This window comes from Drosophila willistoni, unplaced genomic scaffold (genome assembly GCF_018902025.1).
Source record: "Drosophila willistoni isolate 14030-0811.24 unplaced genomic scaffold, UCI_dwil_1.1 Seg485, whole genome shotgun sequence".
Lineage (NCBI taxonomy): Eukaryota > Metazoa > Arthropoda > Insecta > Diptera > Drosophilidae > Drosophila > Drosophila willistoni.
In genome coordinates, this window is record NW_025814416.1 from 1,464,732 (window position 1) to 1,482,045 (window position 17,314).

Here is a 17,314-nt window from a genome sequence, read left to right on the forward strand (position 1 = left end):
AAACAAGTCAACGGCGAAGTCATTTCTACCAATTTACTAGATACGCTATATTTTTGTGTTCACTCACGTTGGACCAGAAACTTTTTTCCTATTCACCTTATTAGATGTCTGACTAACTACTCTCTTCAGGAACCTTTTCGTGTTCTTTGCCAATCTTTTAACAACCTTTCTCACCTAATTTCTCCTCATCTTTCTGTCACTTCTCTTCGCGCTATACTTTTTAATCATCTACAGCGAAACCAATAATAATATTCTGGACTTGGATTGGCTGCAACTCATCCCTGACCACATTGGCTGTGACTCGGGGCATAGCTGGCATCTTATGCAAATAAAACACCTCCACCGGGTCGGGGATGTTTAGTTGTGTATATAGCTAAGCTATCTTTTTCAATTAATTACTATCTGTCTTTAGCTTAAGCTTTTTCGTCTACTGCTGTATTAGTTGACGCAATTAAATAAATAAATAATATTGGCCTGGGCCACACCTACGGGCATTCTCGGTACTCTATCTGGTGCTCGTGGTCTTGTTGTTGCTGATTTTGTTGCCTCTCTCTCTCTCTATTATTGCTGCCAGCCGTTCCCTGGCCTGTGCCAACTGCACCGCCTCCTGCCGCGCCCTTTCCTGTTCCTGTAGAAGCGCTGTGTTAGTTGACGCAAATAAATAAATAAATAATATTGGCCTGGGCCACACCTACGGGCATTCTCGGTACTCTATCTCGTGGTCTTGTTGTTGCTGATTTTGTTGCCTCTCTCTCTCTCTATTATTGCTGCCAGCCGTTCCCTGGCCTGTGCCAACTGCACCGCCTCCTGCCGCGCCCTTTCCTGTTCCTGTAGAAGCGCCACTTGTTGGCACACCCACATGTGCTGCCAACACGGATCGCCTGGCACCACATTTCCGCCGTCGCCCGGAGTTTGACTGGCCTCTCCCTCAGCCTCACCTGCCTCAGCCACGGCCTCCTCCTCCGATTCGCTGGCTTCTGACATGTAGTCCACCATACGAAACGGAGTCGGTGGCCGTGCTGGCTCCCAGACTTGTGCCGGTGGCTCGGACACTTCGTCCCATGGTGCGTATTCTGGGCTATTCCGCCCACTTCGCCCCTCCAGGAATTCCTCTGGATCCACCAGCTGGAATTGTATGTGGTCATCCCATTGCGCATCCTCCGCCTCGCTGCTCCGCTCGTCGCTCTCCTCTCTCTGTCTCTCCTCCTCCTCCATAAGCTGGACCGCCTCGTCCAACTCCCTCCACATTATTTCTTCATCACGGAGCCGGTCTGCCACTACCGGCTCAACGATAAACTCTTCCTCCCCTTCATCCGCAGTATCGAGTCCACCATCCGACTCCTCCATTGTGGTGTAACCATTATCGACCACGTCCTCATCGAACTCCTCATCCGAGAAGGCGGCGATGGCCGGATTGAATATGTCCGGCACATCGTCTTTGGACTCTAAACTTTGAGTGTCTCTTGATTATGACATTGGCATGCATGAAACCTCGCATTAGCATTCGGTCATATCTTTGCTATTTACCGATATTTAGGATTTCTCCACCTTGCCCTTGCTCTCTTGACATGCTGCTCCACCATTACATGCATAATAGCATGCGCATGTGTATGTGCGTCGCGGTGACTCACTATTACATACGTAATATCGTGCGCATGTGTGGGTGCGTAATATCATGCGCCTGTGTGGGTGCGTTTCCCCTTCCTTTTTGTTGTGTCTGCGCATATGTGTTGGTGTTGCCTCTTTTTGATTGTCCCCATTCGTTCTATGTCGGGTTTTTTTGAAGTGAAAACTTCTTTAGAATCGTTGGGAGTGATTTGAGACTCGATGAAACGAAAAAGCGACACTAAAAAGAGACATACATATAGATCTTATAGTATATACAAAGTGTCGACGTGGCTCTGTTGTTAGTGTGCTCGCTTGGCGATCGGGCGGCCGGGGTTCGACTCCCAGCTTGGTCGAAGTTTTTCATAATGCTTTTTATATATTCTGTGATACATTTTTATTTACTTTTTTACTTTTTATATACCCTTGTAGAGGGTATTGTAAAATTGGTCAGATGTTCGTAACGCACAGAAGGATTCGTTTACGACCCCATACAGTATATAAATTCTTGATCAGCATGAGAAGCTGAGTTGATATAGCCATGTCCGCAAAATTTTTCCTTCTAGAGCTATATGATATAGTGGTCCGATCCTAAGGATTTTCATACTTTATCTTACCCGGGTAATAAAAAACCCCAAAAAAGATTTCATCCCGATAGCTCTTAAGACGGCTGAGTAAAACGCATACGCACAGACGGACGGACAGATGGACATGGCTATATCAACTCAGCTTCTCAGGTCGTAAACGCCTCCTTCTGTGCGTTACGAACATCTGACCAATTCTACAATACCCTCTGCAAGGGTATAAAAAGTAAATAAAAATGTATCACAAAATATATAATGAATAAATGCACAGCAACTAGAATCACTGTCTGTTCAGCTCTCTAAACTATGCGAAACCAGATTGAGCAATGGAAAAACAGTTTTAATTGTGGCAATTTATATTTCACCGAATCAATCAATAAGTAGCATCACGGAATTCATTCATGAAAATTTAATAAAGTATACACCAGAAGTATCGCGGATACTTAAAAAAGATTACGATAAAGTTCCAATGATTTTAAGTGGCGATTTTAACGTAACTTTTGCATTGGACACAGCGGTTCCTTTAATTGACTTTCTCAATACAACATTCAGTTTAAAAATGTGTAACAATCGCACTGAATCAACAACACGATCAAAAACAACAATTGACGCGGTATTTCAAAGATATGTTGACAACATCGAAACCAAAGCATTTGTATCATATTTTAGCTATCATAAGCCACTCGTATCATTTGTTGAAATTGAAAACATTGAGGATGAATAATAATAAAATGAAGAAAATAAAATATGACCTTTATAGCAATATTATAATCAACCTATAATTATCCCGCTCCTAATGCTGCTTTCGTCTCATTCTCTCTCAGTTTGTTTTACGGAAGGTTTCACTTCTATCGTGTCTAACCGTTAGACGCACTTTTTTTTTTCGCTGCCGTTTCTAATGTTCTATTTTTGCCTGCATATTATATGCATCGTTACGATATTCGTGTATCCGCTGCCAGTTTCTAAGTTTGTTTTTGCATGCTTATGTGTCGTTACGATATTCGCATATCTTCATCTTACTCTGAGATGCGGTTTGTGACTTTGCTAGTTTTTTTTTCGATACGATGTACTTTGAGATTTTCAGCTCTATGTCATGTTTTTGAGTTCTCTGTTCAGCCGGCCGGTCTGTGCAGATTTCCCGCTGCCATGTCATTAGAGTCGTCCATACTCATTGCTCATCAACTTTCTTGCCATCCTCTTCCTCGCATATCTGTTGCTTCATCTGGCTGATATGTGCTTGTCTGCTTTTTCCCGTTTCTTTGTGCCGTAATTTGCATATAACCGGCGATAAAAAACCTATCACTTCATATGGGCCTCCAAAATTTGGTGCCAGCTTTGCTGCAAATCCTTCTGCAGCATTTGAAAGGTGGTGTTCTTTTGCCCATACTGTTGCTCCAATTACTGGTCTCCATTCTCTTCGTCTTAGATTGTAATGCCGAGCCTAATCCTGTGCAGCCGTCTCCAGATTACGCCGTATTAGTTCGAACAGCTCTTGCATTTGTTTTACCAGCGCCTCTGGTGGTATCATTTGCTTCCCTGTGCCTGTCGTGACACTATTGTATATTGCACCCGGCATTCTTGGTTCACGCCCCTGTATTACATACGCTGGCGTAAATCCGGTTGACTCTGATTTGCTTGTATTTGCCGCTAGTGTTATTTCCGGCCAACTCTCATCCCAGTTGCGTTGATTTTCCCCCGTAAACTGAGCAATCATTGTTTTTACTGTTCTATTTGCTCTCTCGGTTGGATTTTCTTGTGGTGTGTACGGTGCTGACAGTTGGTGTTGGCATCCCCATTCCTCTAGCATTTTTTTGAATATTCTGCTAGTGAATTGAACTCCATTGTCTGTTATCACCAATTTCGGAGCTCCGAATCTAGATAGTATCCTCTCTCGAAAGGCCTTAATTAAATTCTCTGCAGTTGCCTTCCGCATCCGTATCAGTTCTGTCCATTTCGAAAATCTGTCAATGATTACTAGTAGCATCGAATTTCCGTGTTTCGATCTTGGCAATGGCCCCACAAAATCAGCGCATACTGTGGCCCATGGTTCTTCCGGTATTTGTGTTAGCATCTTTCCCGCTGCCTGCTGTTGACTGGGTTTGTATTGTTGGCATATCGTACACTTTCCTACAAATGTCCTGATATCTCGTTGCATTCCTGGCCAGTAATATCTTGATGCAGTCCTGGCAATAGTTCGCCTGCTTCCTGTATGCCCTGCCGTTGTCGCAGTGTGGTTTTCGGCCATTACTTGATTACGTAGCGTTTTTGGCACACATAGTTTCCATGATACCACTTCTTCTTGGCCTGCTCTGTGCGGAATGTTCCTGTATACCTGGCTATTTTCTATAATGTAATCCGGATATTTCTGTGGTTGTTGTTTTATTTTTCCCATTATGTCTTGAATCCACCCACACTCTTTGTTTGCTTGTCGTAATCTGGCACCATTGTCTATTATTCTTTTGCACCCTTCCATTGGTTGTCTTGACAAAGCATCGGCGACAATGTTTAATTTGCCCTTTCGATATGCTATTTCGAAATCATATTGTTGCAGTTCCAGTGCCCATCGGGCTATACGGCCCGTAGGGCTCTCTATACTATTCAACCACTTCAACGCCATGTGATCTGTTACCACTTTAAATCGGTATCCTTCGAGGTATGGTCTTAGTTTGCGTATTGCCCATACTATCGCCAGACATTCTTTTTCTGTTGCCGAATAGTTTTTTTCTGCTGGGTTTAATTCCCTTAACAGGTATGATAGCACTCTCTCTCTCCATCCTCCGTGTTTTGTACCAACTCCTCGTTTCAGTGCCACTTTGTTCTTTTCTTTAGCAGTTCGTTTAATGGGTGTGTTAGTGCTGCAAAACCCGGTACGAACCGTCTGTACCAAGATGCCACTCCTAAGTACTGGCGTAATTCCTTTGTGCAAGTTGGTGGTTCTAGTTGGGCTATTGCGGCCACCTTTTCTGGGTCCGTTGCAATACCGTTTTCTGTCACCAAGTGGCATAGAAACTTTAGCTCTTTTCTAAAGAATTGGCACTTCTCAGCATTAATTCTTAAGTTTGCTTCTTTCAATTTCCTGAACACTTCTTGTAGATGATTCATGTGTTTTTCGATTGTTTTGCTCACTATCACAATGTCATCTTGGTATGCGAATGCGTTTGGTATCATTTCTGGGCCAATGACTTGGTCCAGTGCGCGCTGGAAAGTTGCTGATGCTGAGTGTAAACCGAATCACTTTCCATTGGAATAACCCTTTCCCTGGGACCGTGAATACCGTCATTGGTCTACTTTTCTCTTCTAACGGAATCTGCCAGTATCCGTCCTTCAGATCTAAGCTGCTTATGAATTTTGCTTCGCGTAGTTGATTCAAGATGTAGTCGATGCGTGGCATTGGGTATGCATCCTTTATAGATTTTGCGTTAATCTGTCTAAAATCTACACATAATCTCTATTTGCCTGTCTGTTTCTTTCTCACCATCACTATGGGTGAGCTATATGGGCTTTGCGATGGTTCTATGCATCCCATTGTCAACAGTTCGTCGACCTTTGCGTTGATTTCTCTTTGTATTTTTGGATTTTTCGGGTAATACCTTTGTTTTATTGGGATATCGTCCTTCATCGTTATGCCTTTGACAGTCCCTTTACTTTCCCTAATTCCTTCAACTCCTGACTTAGAAAACTTTGTATTTCTTGTTGTTCACCATTCTGAGTCACCATGATGGATATTCTTTCTACCAGCCTGCCCTGTATTCGCCTTACTGTCGGTATTCGCACTTTGTGGCCTCCACACGATATTTCTGTGTTCATAATCCTGAGGAAATTCCACCCTAAGATCAGCGCATCCATTCCTTCTGGCATGACAATGAATGGCATGTGAATTTCTTATCCCCGAATCTCACGTATCCTGTCCATTGCTCTTCAATGTCGCGCACCTTTCCGTTTGCCATGTATACCTGTTTGTGTGTGTTCTCCCATTTTCCTTTATTCCTCACTGTTTCCAACATCTGCTTGCTGATGAAGCTACTCGTGGCTCCAGAGTCAATTGTCGCTTTCATCTGGATTCCTGCTACTTCGATAATCGCTGACAATTGATCCTCTTCCTCTATTAGTTGACCTATTAGTGGTGAGGAGCTTGTTGGCTGGGTCCCTGCTCGCCCCGGATAGGCTGGAACCGCCTTTCGTTTCCCGAACTCCAGCAACATTCTTTTGTTCTTTTCCCAATCTTTCGACACTGCCAGCAGAAATTGAGTCTCTGATTGTTGCATTCCCTGGCCCAGTGTCCGGCTCCCCCGCACCTGCGGCACGCCTGATTTGGGTTCAAGACTTTTCCGTCTTGGATGTTTTTGTTTTCTTGGTTTGGTCTCGAATGATTCTCCATGCTGTTGTCCTGGCATCTTCGGCACTGTGTGACTGGTGGCCCGTGATTATTTCCTCCTCTGTGGTTTGATTGGTTGTTATGTGTTCTTTGAGCATTGTTTTCGCGATGGAAATCGAATCGCTCCTTTTCGAGCATCTCGTGTTCTTCTGCCAACTGCATCAGCTCATCTAGGTTTCTGACCCTGTGCGGCCGAACGAATATTTTTAGATCTGGAGTGCAATTTTCCAATATGACCTCCAATTGTTCGTACTCTGGTAATTTAAGGGGTCGCATCAATGTTTACATGTCCACCATATAATCCTTGAAGTACTCATTTCTGTTTTGTTTGCGATTTTTCACTTGATCAGCCAATTTGTTGAAGAATCCTCTCGGCAAGAAGTATTTCTTGAAGCCCTCAACAAATTCCTGCCATGTTCGCCACTGCTTATTGTTTGCGACGTACCACTTGAGTGCTCTGTCTTTCAGTAGTTCTGGCATTGCTCTCGGGATCATGTCCAGCTCGATGCCATACGTGTCTGCTGACCACTCGATCTGTTGTATGAACTCTAGCGGTCTGGAATTGCCATCGAGTCTGAAGGTCCACTCCCTCACTTGTTTTGCCACCTTAGCGTATTCGGTGGTCCTGTTTGTTGTATGTGGTGCCGTTTTCTTGGGGTCTATCGTTTGTCTCCCTATGTCCCTCTTTGTCTCTGCGCTATCTAGGGCTCCTTCGCTTCCCCATCTTGGTGGTAAATATGGAGGGATTGCTAGTGTGGCGATGTTTATTTTCCGGAATTCCTCAGCCTCCTTGTCTATGCCTTTTTCGTGGTAAATCCATCCTTTTCCCATTTTGATCTGTTTTTTGACTTACAAACTGTAGTTTTATTTCTAAATTTCACCACTATAGCACGTTGGGCGCCAGTTGTAACGATCCTTTCTCGTCCCTTGGGATATCTATGCTATCTCTTGTTCCAGGTTCGGCACAACAAAATTTATTTTGTGCCCCGGTGAAATTAGAACTTGTTTGTTTAATTCCTAGTTTTGGTGATATATTTATTTACGATTATTTATGGGCTTGGTTGGATATGACAAGTTTCTCTGAAGGAGTCCCGAACTTGGACAGCGCTGCTTGTGGCTGGGGTCCCTCGACGCTGGATCCCAGTCCGTCTCTCGTCCCTTGTGTCTCCTCTGGTTCCTGTTTCAAACTCGTGATATGAATATCTTGTCTGATATCTCCCTGTTCAGAATAATGCCGTTAATTGGCCTTAGGATATATCCTATGGCTTTTCTCTCACGTTCCTGGCGTATTCTGATCTTCTAGGGACGTTGCTTCCACCTCGATGCCTCTGACTGCGATTCTAAGATGGTCTTTGCGTGCTCGTAGCCCCAAGGATAAATCCTGTCGCCGTTTGTTGTAGGGCAGGATTCTCGCAGCAATTGGTGTTCGTCACGATATATAGATCCTGGAATTTCGGTAACAGGATATATCCTTGTACATTCTAATATGCTGGGAATCGTCCTGGAGCAGCTTGACTTTTCTTATTTCTTGCCTGGGCACGGTGTTCTAGTCCTATTCCAAGGACTTGCTGGTTATAGGATAATTTGAGAGGTTACTCGTAAGGCCTTCTCAAATTATTCGAACTTTCTTGATCCTTTCACTCGTTTTGTTTCACTAGTATGAGCTTTTAAGGTTACTCGTAAGGCCTTAAAACTCCCTTGGTTGATCACGACTTGTAGACTTGATCATTTGCTTGATGGGCGTTGCCTTTATATAGGCAGCTCCCACGGTCTCAGGAATAGATTGGTGTAGTACCGCTATACAGCTGGTACATTTCCATCGGCCCTCTGCTTTCACCCACGCATCCACTTGTTGCTATGCGTGGTGAAAGTCCCGTAAATCCTTGGCGCATATGTCCACTTTCTCTGTGGCTGCGCGCCCATTTATTCCTTGTCCTTGTCTTCCTCGCTTGTATATATTGATTTCCATCACTTTCTTATGTTGGCGTCGCCTTTCCATTGGCCGCCACTCGTATCCCGTTGACTTTCGCTGCTTTCCCTTTTTCTGGCGGCGCTGCCGTCTCCCGTCGCTCCCCACAATCCGCTTGTCATACCCAACTTTGCTCAAATTATTCCCATATTATAATTATGCATACATATATATATTCGTTGTACTTAAACTTAATCTATCATTTAATACTAATTAGCCTGATTAACTCAATATATAATGTTGATTACTTTTATTTAAATCGCAATCCAATGCACGCAGAGGGCTTCCCCATTGCTCATCCCTCCCCCTTCGGCTTGCACATTCCCTTTTCCAATCCACAAACCATTATCGTTTTACATGTTTTCATGTTCTCCCCGGTTCATTAGCATGGCCCTCACTTGGCGTTGTTTCGGCACCATGCATTCCCCGCACCCGTCTCGCGGGATTGCTTAGCCCTCACTTTTGTTCGCATTATTTCGGCAGTTCGTGCTCTCACTGCTTTCGATCTCGCATGCGTGACGTAGGCAGAGAGCACCCATTGGCCACCGGTACTGTAGTGTGGGTGTATGCTTATTCAGCGTATCTGTACATGCATTGTATGTTAATGCATGCATCTCTATTATGGCCTCTCTGTGCTCTTAAATTGTCTCACTGGGCCAATGCCCTTTTTTGCTTGCATTTATTTGCTCTTACATAGCCGATTTCGTCTATTATGCTTCCCACGCATCTTCCCGCTTGTACGAAATCGCTCGCGGTTGCGTGTGGTTCAATCTATTGCGTTTGATCGTAACATATTTGCTTCGTATATCGTACATTTGGTTTGTGTCTCGGCTGTATCTTGTATCTGGTGCGTTATTTACACCGTTGGATTGCTTCGCAGCTAGTTTGTTGTGTGGGATATTATTATCATTTATAATATTCCTCACACGATTTGTAATTCATTTTTTCTTCGGGCAATTTGTCTTAATGTCCTGGACATTGAATCCAGCAGCGCACTTTGCTTGTGAACCAGTGGTTTGATCACGACTCGCTCTTCCTCTCGTTGGCGAGCTTGTCTCTCTAGTTTTATCTTTGCCGAATGGTCCTTCCAATCTCCCACTGTATTAGTTACAACCGCCTTCATTTTGCTGAAATAGTCCGTTACAAAGTAGTCATCTTCTGTTGGCACGTTATTTAATTTGTCCATTAACTCCTGGTGACTTTTCTCGACGTTCTCCCACATGTATTCCAGGAGCTCAAGTTTCTCCTCGAAATAAAATGGCTTCGTTTTCCTAGCGAAAGAATCCTTTTTGATATTCCGAATGAAGGCCTTAATTGCCTCTCCTCGTTTTGTCTGCTGCTTATAAAACTCCTCCATGTTCTTTTATATTTTTATATAATTGCTTATTTGTACTAGTACTTGACCCGATGGAAGTTTATTTATTTTGTCAAAGACAGGGAACTCTCCGACTCGTTCCTTAAATTGGTCAAGTGTAGCACAAATAAGAATAAGACAAAATCGAAGTCGCCTTTTGATTAGTGTTTAACAATAGTTAAATTTTATTTTCAATATACCTATTCTTTTAGATTGATAAACGACACGACAGTGAAACCAATTTATTTAGTTTCTTTTGTTTGTTATATATTTTCAAAAATTGCTGACCAATGCCAAACTATATACTCGTGCGTACTGCCTGGGTTACTGACCGAGTTAACTAGGTCAGAGATTGCTGACACCAGGGAATGCAACAGAGTTTATGAGTTGATCAAACTTTATTTTATATAAAAATAACTTTTTATGATTTGGTCGCCTCGTTGACACAAATCGTTGTTTAATGTTTTTGACAAAGCGATCGCCTAGTTGATCAACTTTTATTCAATGGGTGTGTACTGCTTCCCCGTTGCGGAAAACCAACTCCTAGTTTTCCAATAAATTGTTTTTATTCGCCAAGGTGGCTACGCAATGATTGCCAAGTTAATCAATTGCGATGTTTTTAGTCGGGACCCCAGATTGATGTGAGATGTTCATCAATTTGTGCCCTCGCTTAGGATTGTTCTGCGTCCAAAGCGTGCAAAGAAAGTAGTCAGCTAGTTGACCAGTTTCCTTGTTGTTGGGAGATTGGTCGCCTGAGTTGACCAAATCTTCTCACTTGATGACGGTTTCACCAAGTCTGTTAATCTTTCAACGTGGAGCCGCCAAAGTCGGGGTCACCAAAATATTCAATGAAAGACGTTAGTATTTTTTGAATTTATTTAATGTTTATTTATTTATATGTGAATAGGCACTAGCACATAAACCAGTGACTAAAGGTTGTCGCAACCAACACATAAATTGGGTGGACTTCGGAGTGAGATTACAAAGGTAGAGATGGGGGCCAAAGACACAGCGATGCACACCCGATGTAGCTACAATTGGCATCTGATCTTACTAAGAATAATACTTTTCTAGTGTTAGGTCAGCAAAATACGTCTTTATTGATAATAGCTAACCATAGCAGCTTAATTAACTAGGTCTTTATTGTTAACTGCTGACCATATCAGATCTACTTATGACTGAAGAGCCATCGATATCTATAATCGGATTACAAAGTTATATTGACATACATTTCCATTTGTTCTATATTATAATTGTCTTAATGTTATCTTATTTTATATAATCTAAACACCAACAGACTATTTCGATATAAGAGACTGTTTTTCGGAGTTAATTCGGCTCTAGAGGCGGCTGGAGGAATTGTTAGCAGGCTGCCCCAATGCTCTGAACTTTATTGACGATGTCATCGTCTTCGGCAAAAACGAAGAAGAACACGACAAGGCGCTAACTGCGGTTCTGAAAATCTTTGATACCCATAACGTTGTTTTGAATAAGCAAAAATGTGTGTACAAAACAACAAAACTTATGTTTCTTGGCCATATTCTATCAGACCATAGTATCGAAGCGGATCCGGAGAAAGTTAAAGTGATCACAGACTTCCGTTGTCCGAAAACTAAGGAGGAGACAAGGAGTTTTCTGGGCCTCGTAACGTACGTGGGGAAATTTATAATCGATCTCGCCAACACGACGGAGCCACTGAGAAGATTTCGATACCTTAACGAAACAAGACGTCGAGGTGACAAATTCGTCAAACTTTAAAATTTAAAAATTTCCGTACGTGTCTCATAGCCGATGCAAGCCCAGTGGCTTTGGGAACTGTTCTAGAACAGATTGATGATCACAACCAGGATCATATCGTGTCGTTCGCCAGTTAAAGCCTAACTGATGTTGAGAAGAGATACTTGCAAACGAAAAAAGGAAGCTTGGCACTTGTATGGGCAGTGGATAAGTTCTATTACTACCTTTCAGGTCTGGGATTCGATATGAGAACGGATCATAAGCCTTTGGAATCCATCTTGAAACCAATTTCGAAACCACCGGCTCGCATCGAACGTTGGTTGCTACGTCTATAGTCCTACCGATTCCGAGTTATTTATAAAGCAGGAAAGGAAAACATCGCAGATTCCGTGTCGCGTCTTTGTCAACTTACAGAAGCGGTAGCTTTCGACTGGCAGGATGAGCAGAATATCTTTCAAATTGTAGCCAAAGGAGTACCAAGTCTCTAACCATATCGGAAATCATGGGAAAAAGTATGCAGGACGAAGAAATAACTGATGCAATGACCTATCTTAGCACCAACTCATAAGAGGCGAACTCATCCAGTCCATATTATCTGCATCTCCGTATCGCTAGCAAGTAAACCAGTGCCTATGCATCGGCATGCGTTTCCAGCAGGCCCTTAGCAATGTGTCGCATCTGACTTACTAGGACCTTTACCGAGCAACGGCTATGTACTGGTGTTGATCGACTTTTTTTCCAGATATATGGAATTGAAGTTTATAAAAACCATTTCGTCGAAGGTGCTGATCAAGCAAATGGATGATATATTTTCTCGTTTGGGAACACCACGAACGCTGAGAACCGATAATGGTCGGCAATTTGTAAGTCTCGAACTTCAAGATTTTTGTCGGACCAACGGTATTACCCAAATAACGACACCACCATATTGGCCACAGGCGAATGGCGAAGTTGAAAATATGAACAAGTCTTTGGTGAAATGCCTTAAAATTGCGTGGTCGAAAGGGAAAGATTATAAACGAGAGATCCAAAACTTTGTCGTGATGTACAACGTAACACCACATGGAACCACAGGAGCAGCTCCTTCGGAATTGATGTTTAAACGCATCATTAGAGACAAGCTACCGGATGTTCGAGACGTTGTGGGTGATGTCGGTGAATCTTTGGAAAGAGACTTGGATTGTTGGAACAAACAGAAGGGAAAAGAGAAAGCAGACAAGGGAAGAGGCGCCAAAGTATCGGATATCCAACCCGGAGACAAAATTGTGCTGAAGAATGTCTTGTGCCCACCCTTAGCTGAAACCCACGTTTGATACAACCGAGTAAGTGGTAGTCAACAGACCAACGTCTCAAAATGAAGCCTGAGCTCAGGACGAGGGATTGAAGCTGAAGCTGAAAAATATTGGAGGGATGTGGAGACGTGCCAAAAGAGCTTTCGGGGGCCGGCGATCAACACACAGAAAGCTCTGCGGCACAAGCCACGGAATGAGCTTTCGCGTACGAGCTTTGGCATCGTTTCTTCATTCCTTTTCACTTTGAATCTTGGCGGCAAGCGCGGCAGAAAACATATCAAACAACGCTTGAATAAAGTAATAATTAATTTGTTAAAGTGGAAATAGCTTGACATTTCTAATTGGTGGAATATGGGGTTGACACAACAACCATAACATAAAAGACATACTGAAATACATCAAAAAAACACACCACTTAAAAGTACAAACACATTTTTCAGATACCTCTACTTGGTACCAAAGCATGAACGGCAAGAAATATAACAGCTACCACCTATTCAAAAACAATCACCTTTCCATAACACGTGCAGATCAAGTAAAAATTACAAGACTTAGACTCGGCCACACAAAAATCATCCACAAATCCTATTCGACCGCACCTCCAGTGTATGCCCTTACTGCAAACAAAACATTTCAATAGAACACTTACTAGTCACCTGCACCTTCTTGAAAACACAAGGATACACAATATTTTAAAATACTAACCCACTGCAATGCCTCTCAAACCACACACCTCCCAACATGCTGAAATATCCTAGAATCCTAGAATATTAAAAAAACACAAACCTGTACATTCATATTTAAGACAATAGCAAAACACACACATTATATTCAATTAAAACTAGTTACGTACATATGAACCTAGACTTTATGAGCTGAAGACCTACGTTGTCATAGCCAAAAAAAAAAAAAACAAAAGCTAGCTTATAATTTTAATTGTAATTTAGCTCTTAATAAATAAATAAATAAAATATACATATTTAAACATTCTTAGCTTTCGAATAAGCGGAGACACATATTAACTATACATACACATATACATATATTCCATATTTCAAATTTTTACATATCCATACAATATATACATATATTCCATATTTCAAATTTTAGATTTGGGCATTTCAGGAAAAAGGTCAACCACAGGACCTAAACATAAAGTACCAAAGATCTGGGTAATTTTGACTATATATTATTAAGAAATATTCCAATTTTATATTTTTGGATAGAAATAGTGACTGTTTTTCACTGTTACACGAGTACAAAATATTTGAAAAAAAAGTTCAGTTTGTGTGCATAGAGAATTTGGTACGTTTATAAGAGATTACTCTTATAAATATTTAGGATATTTAGAGTTCTCTTACCGTAAAGGTTATGTTCTTAAATTAAACTGAGATAAGTGAACTAACCGTAAAAAATATAAGGAGAGCCATAAGATTACGAATCTACCGTATTTTTGCTTTTCTGTTAAGTCTTTTTTTTCTCGTGTGAGTGACCAAAAAACAGTATAAGTTATCTTAACGTGTACATTTTTTGAGGAAGATAGATGAAAATTTCTTATTTACGTTAAATTGGATCAATAATTATGAAAAAAATAAAATAAAGTATTTTTTTTTCACATACTTTTTTTTATTAATTACGATAGTTTGTCGTGGGATCGACCATAAGTGAAAACCCTTATATAAATTTAAGTTTGCTTAGTTATTGTTAGCGTTTTTTTAATTAAAATTTAGATGAAAATGAAAAGCTACACAGCCGAAGAAAATAAAAAATGAACAACGAAAACTGTTGGAAAAGCATGGTGGCAGTTGGTGGAGTGAGCGCCGTTATTAAAGAAAAGATTGGCCGATTCACAGCGAATATAATCAGGGATGAGTGGAGAAGGAAGATTAATATGTTCTTCATGTCAGAATAAGAAGGTAGGCGATGACTCGGATTAAAGAATTGCTTCTGAACCGATTCAATACTACGCTTGTGAACATCATCCTGAGGGTTCCACACGGGCGAGCAATATTCTAGAGATGGACGAACTAACGAAGTGTATAAAACCTTTGTTACGTAGGGATCATCAAATTCTTTGGCCCCAACGTTTTATAAAGCCAAAAAAACTGCATGCTCTATTGACAATTGAAGATATATGAAAACTAAATGAAAGTTTTGGGTCAAACATAACGCCTAAGTCCTTGAATGATGGTACACAATTTAACGGAACAGACTTGCTGGAGTAATGTGCTAGAAACGGACACAAACGACTGAATGTCATAAAAGAGGCATTTGAGGCATTAAGGTGTAATTTATTAACGTGGCACCAATCACAAAACGCATCGAGTTCTGATTGCAAGTACTGTCGGAAAGAAGGATTATTATACGAATAACAAATCTTCAAAAGATGTTCTGTCATCTTTGTTCGATACTATCGCCATCTGTTTGTATCAAAGTGGCAGCCTGCTATCCCTTGTATTATTAAGGATATCTGGCAGCACGGTGCGGTCATGGTGTTTAAGTTCAAAAAAAAGCTTTATATGTATATTGCATAAAAACTGCATTGCCTTTTCTTTTTATATGAAGCTGCGCGACCAATATCGCGGTGTGGATCGCAACCATATTTTCCAACAGGTTATTGGCCCAGGCCCATTCGTGTAATTTAAACCAGAGGGCCGGGGCTAACTTCGACCGCGTCAAAGTTTGTATACCCTTGAAACGTTTTTGGTAACTCTTTCCTTACCTATAGCCATCAAAGTGGTAAAACCGTTTACCTAAAAGGTCTAACGTTTGCGAAAGAACGGCTTAGGAAATAACGAAGATATTGATCAAAGTCACTGTTCACCACCGATTGTTTCTATGGGAGCTATATGATATAGTAACCCGATATTTATCAAATTTGGCACAGTCATTAACAGATATACTAAACTAACAAATATTTAATTTGAAAGCAATCGCGTCAAAAGTAACGAAGTTATTAAAGAAAGTCACTGTTTTCCACCGATCGTTCCTATGGGAGCTATATGATATAGTCACCCGATCTTGATCAAATTTGGCACAGTCGTTTATATGTGTAATAAACTCACCAATATTAAATTTCATGATAATAGCGCAGAAAATAACGAAGTTATTGAGAAAAGTCACTATTCGTGACTTTGGGTTTGTATGGGAGCTATATGATATAGTGATCCGATCCGGCTGAATCCGAGATATACAACCCCTGCAGTATATGCAAGCCTACATGCAAAATTTCAACTCTAGCTCTTACGGTCTAGGAGGAGTTTGCGTTGGACAGACGGGCGGACGGACGGACATGGCTATATGAACTCGTCTCGTCATGCTGATCAAGAATATATATACTTTTTATGGTCGGAGATGCTTCCTTCTATGCGTTGCAAACTTCTGACCAAAATTAATACACTCTTTTTGCAAGGGTGTAAAAACAAAATGTGTATGCATACGCTGTCCAAAATGAGAAACACGTTACGAATTGCCCAGCCCTGATATTCTACGTGTGAAGATATTAAAAGAGTCAAAAGCGCGCAAAGATAAAAACGAGCAGAGCGCGTTATACATTAACCGCAGCAAAGGCAATGTCAAAGAGGGAAGCATGAAAAGGGACAAACGAAAATGTTTTGCGGGTGACAAGATCCGACATTTTGCTCGTAACTGCCCAAGTAAAGCGAGACCGCATGCAAATGAAAGAGAGAGAGAGAAGAGCCAAAAAAGAACAAAAGGCAAATATAGAAAGAAGCACTATACATTTCAGACTTTGCGTATAATGCGGAGAGGAAAATTAACTTGTGCTGTGGAGACAGTGGCAAACGGCACAAAAGAACTCAAACAAAAATGCATTTGATCAAGTACAAAGTATTGATAAGACATTGCGTTTGGCCAACATCAACATCGCAAAGGTGAAAAGAGTGGGCGGGGTAAACATTGAAGTGAAAGAAAAGCAGCATATAAATGAAATGGTCTTAAAAGAAGTTTTGTATGTGGATGACCTAGAACAAAATCTGCTTTTGGTATCTTGATTACCGATAAGGAATACGACGTTATATTTCGTAAGATAATGTGAATGACCAAGGAAATGAAATAGATATATGGCATTCAGGGGCGTAGTGAGGTTGTCGATAATGGGGGGGTGACTCTCATTGAATTGCCGACTTACCTCGTGTATAGCATGTAGATTTGCGGTAGAAATAAATTTACTTCGATAAAACAAGGTCAGTATATAAGGAATTTATTCTTTGAAGATAATTTGGCAAAAATTATAATTACAGCATTTGGTAAGTACATGAATGTGTAACTAAAACTAACATTGCGCAGAAATGGACGATAAATATTTCTAAGTTCCTTTTATTCGTTGATCAATTCTATTTAAATTTTCACTCTGCGGTGTTTCAATAACGACCATTT

The 17,314-nt window shown here is 41.3% G+C and overlaps 1 protein-coding gene across 1 annotated transcript; it reads left to right on the forward strand.

The window, feature by feature from the left end:
• Nucleotides 1-12,370: 12,370 nt before the first annotated feature.
• On the forward strand, nt 12,371-12,937 carry LOC124461449 (uncharacterized protein K02A2.6-like). The gene has a single exon (XM_047012973.1). It carries the CDS (start codon nt 12,371-12,373, stop codon nt 12,935-12,937), a length of 567 nt encoding a protein of 188 aa, XP_046868929.1.
• The last annotated feature ends 4,377 nt before the right edge of the window (nt 12,938-17,314 follow it).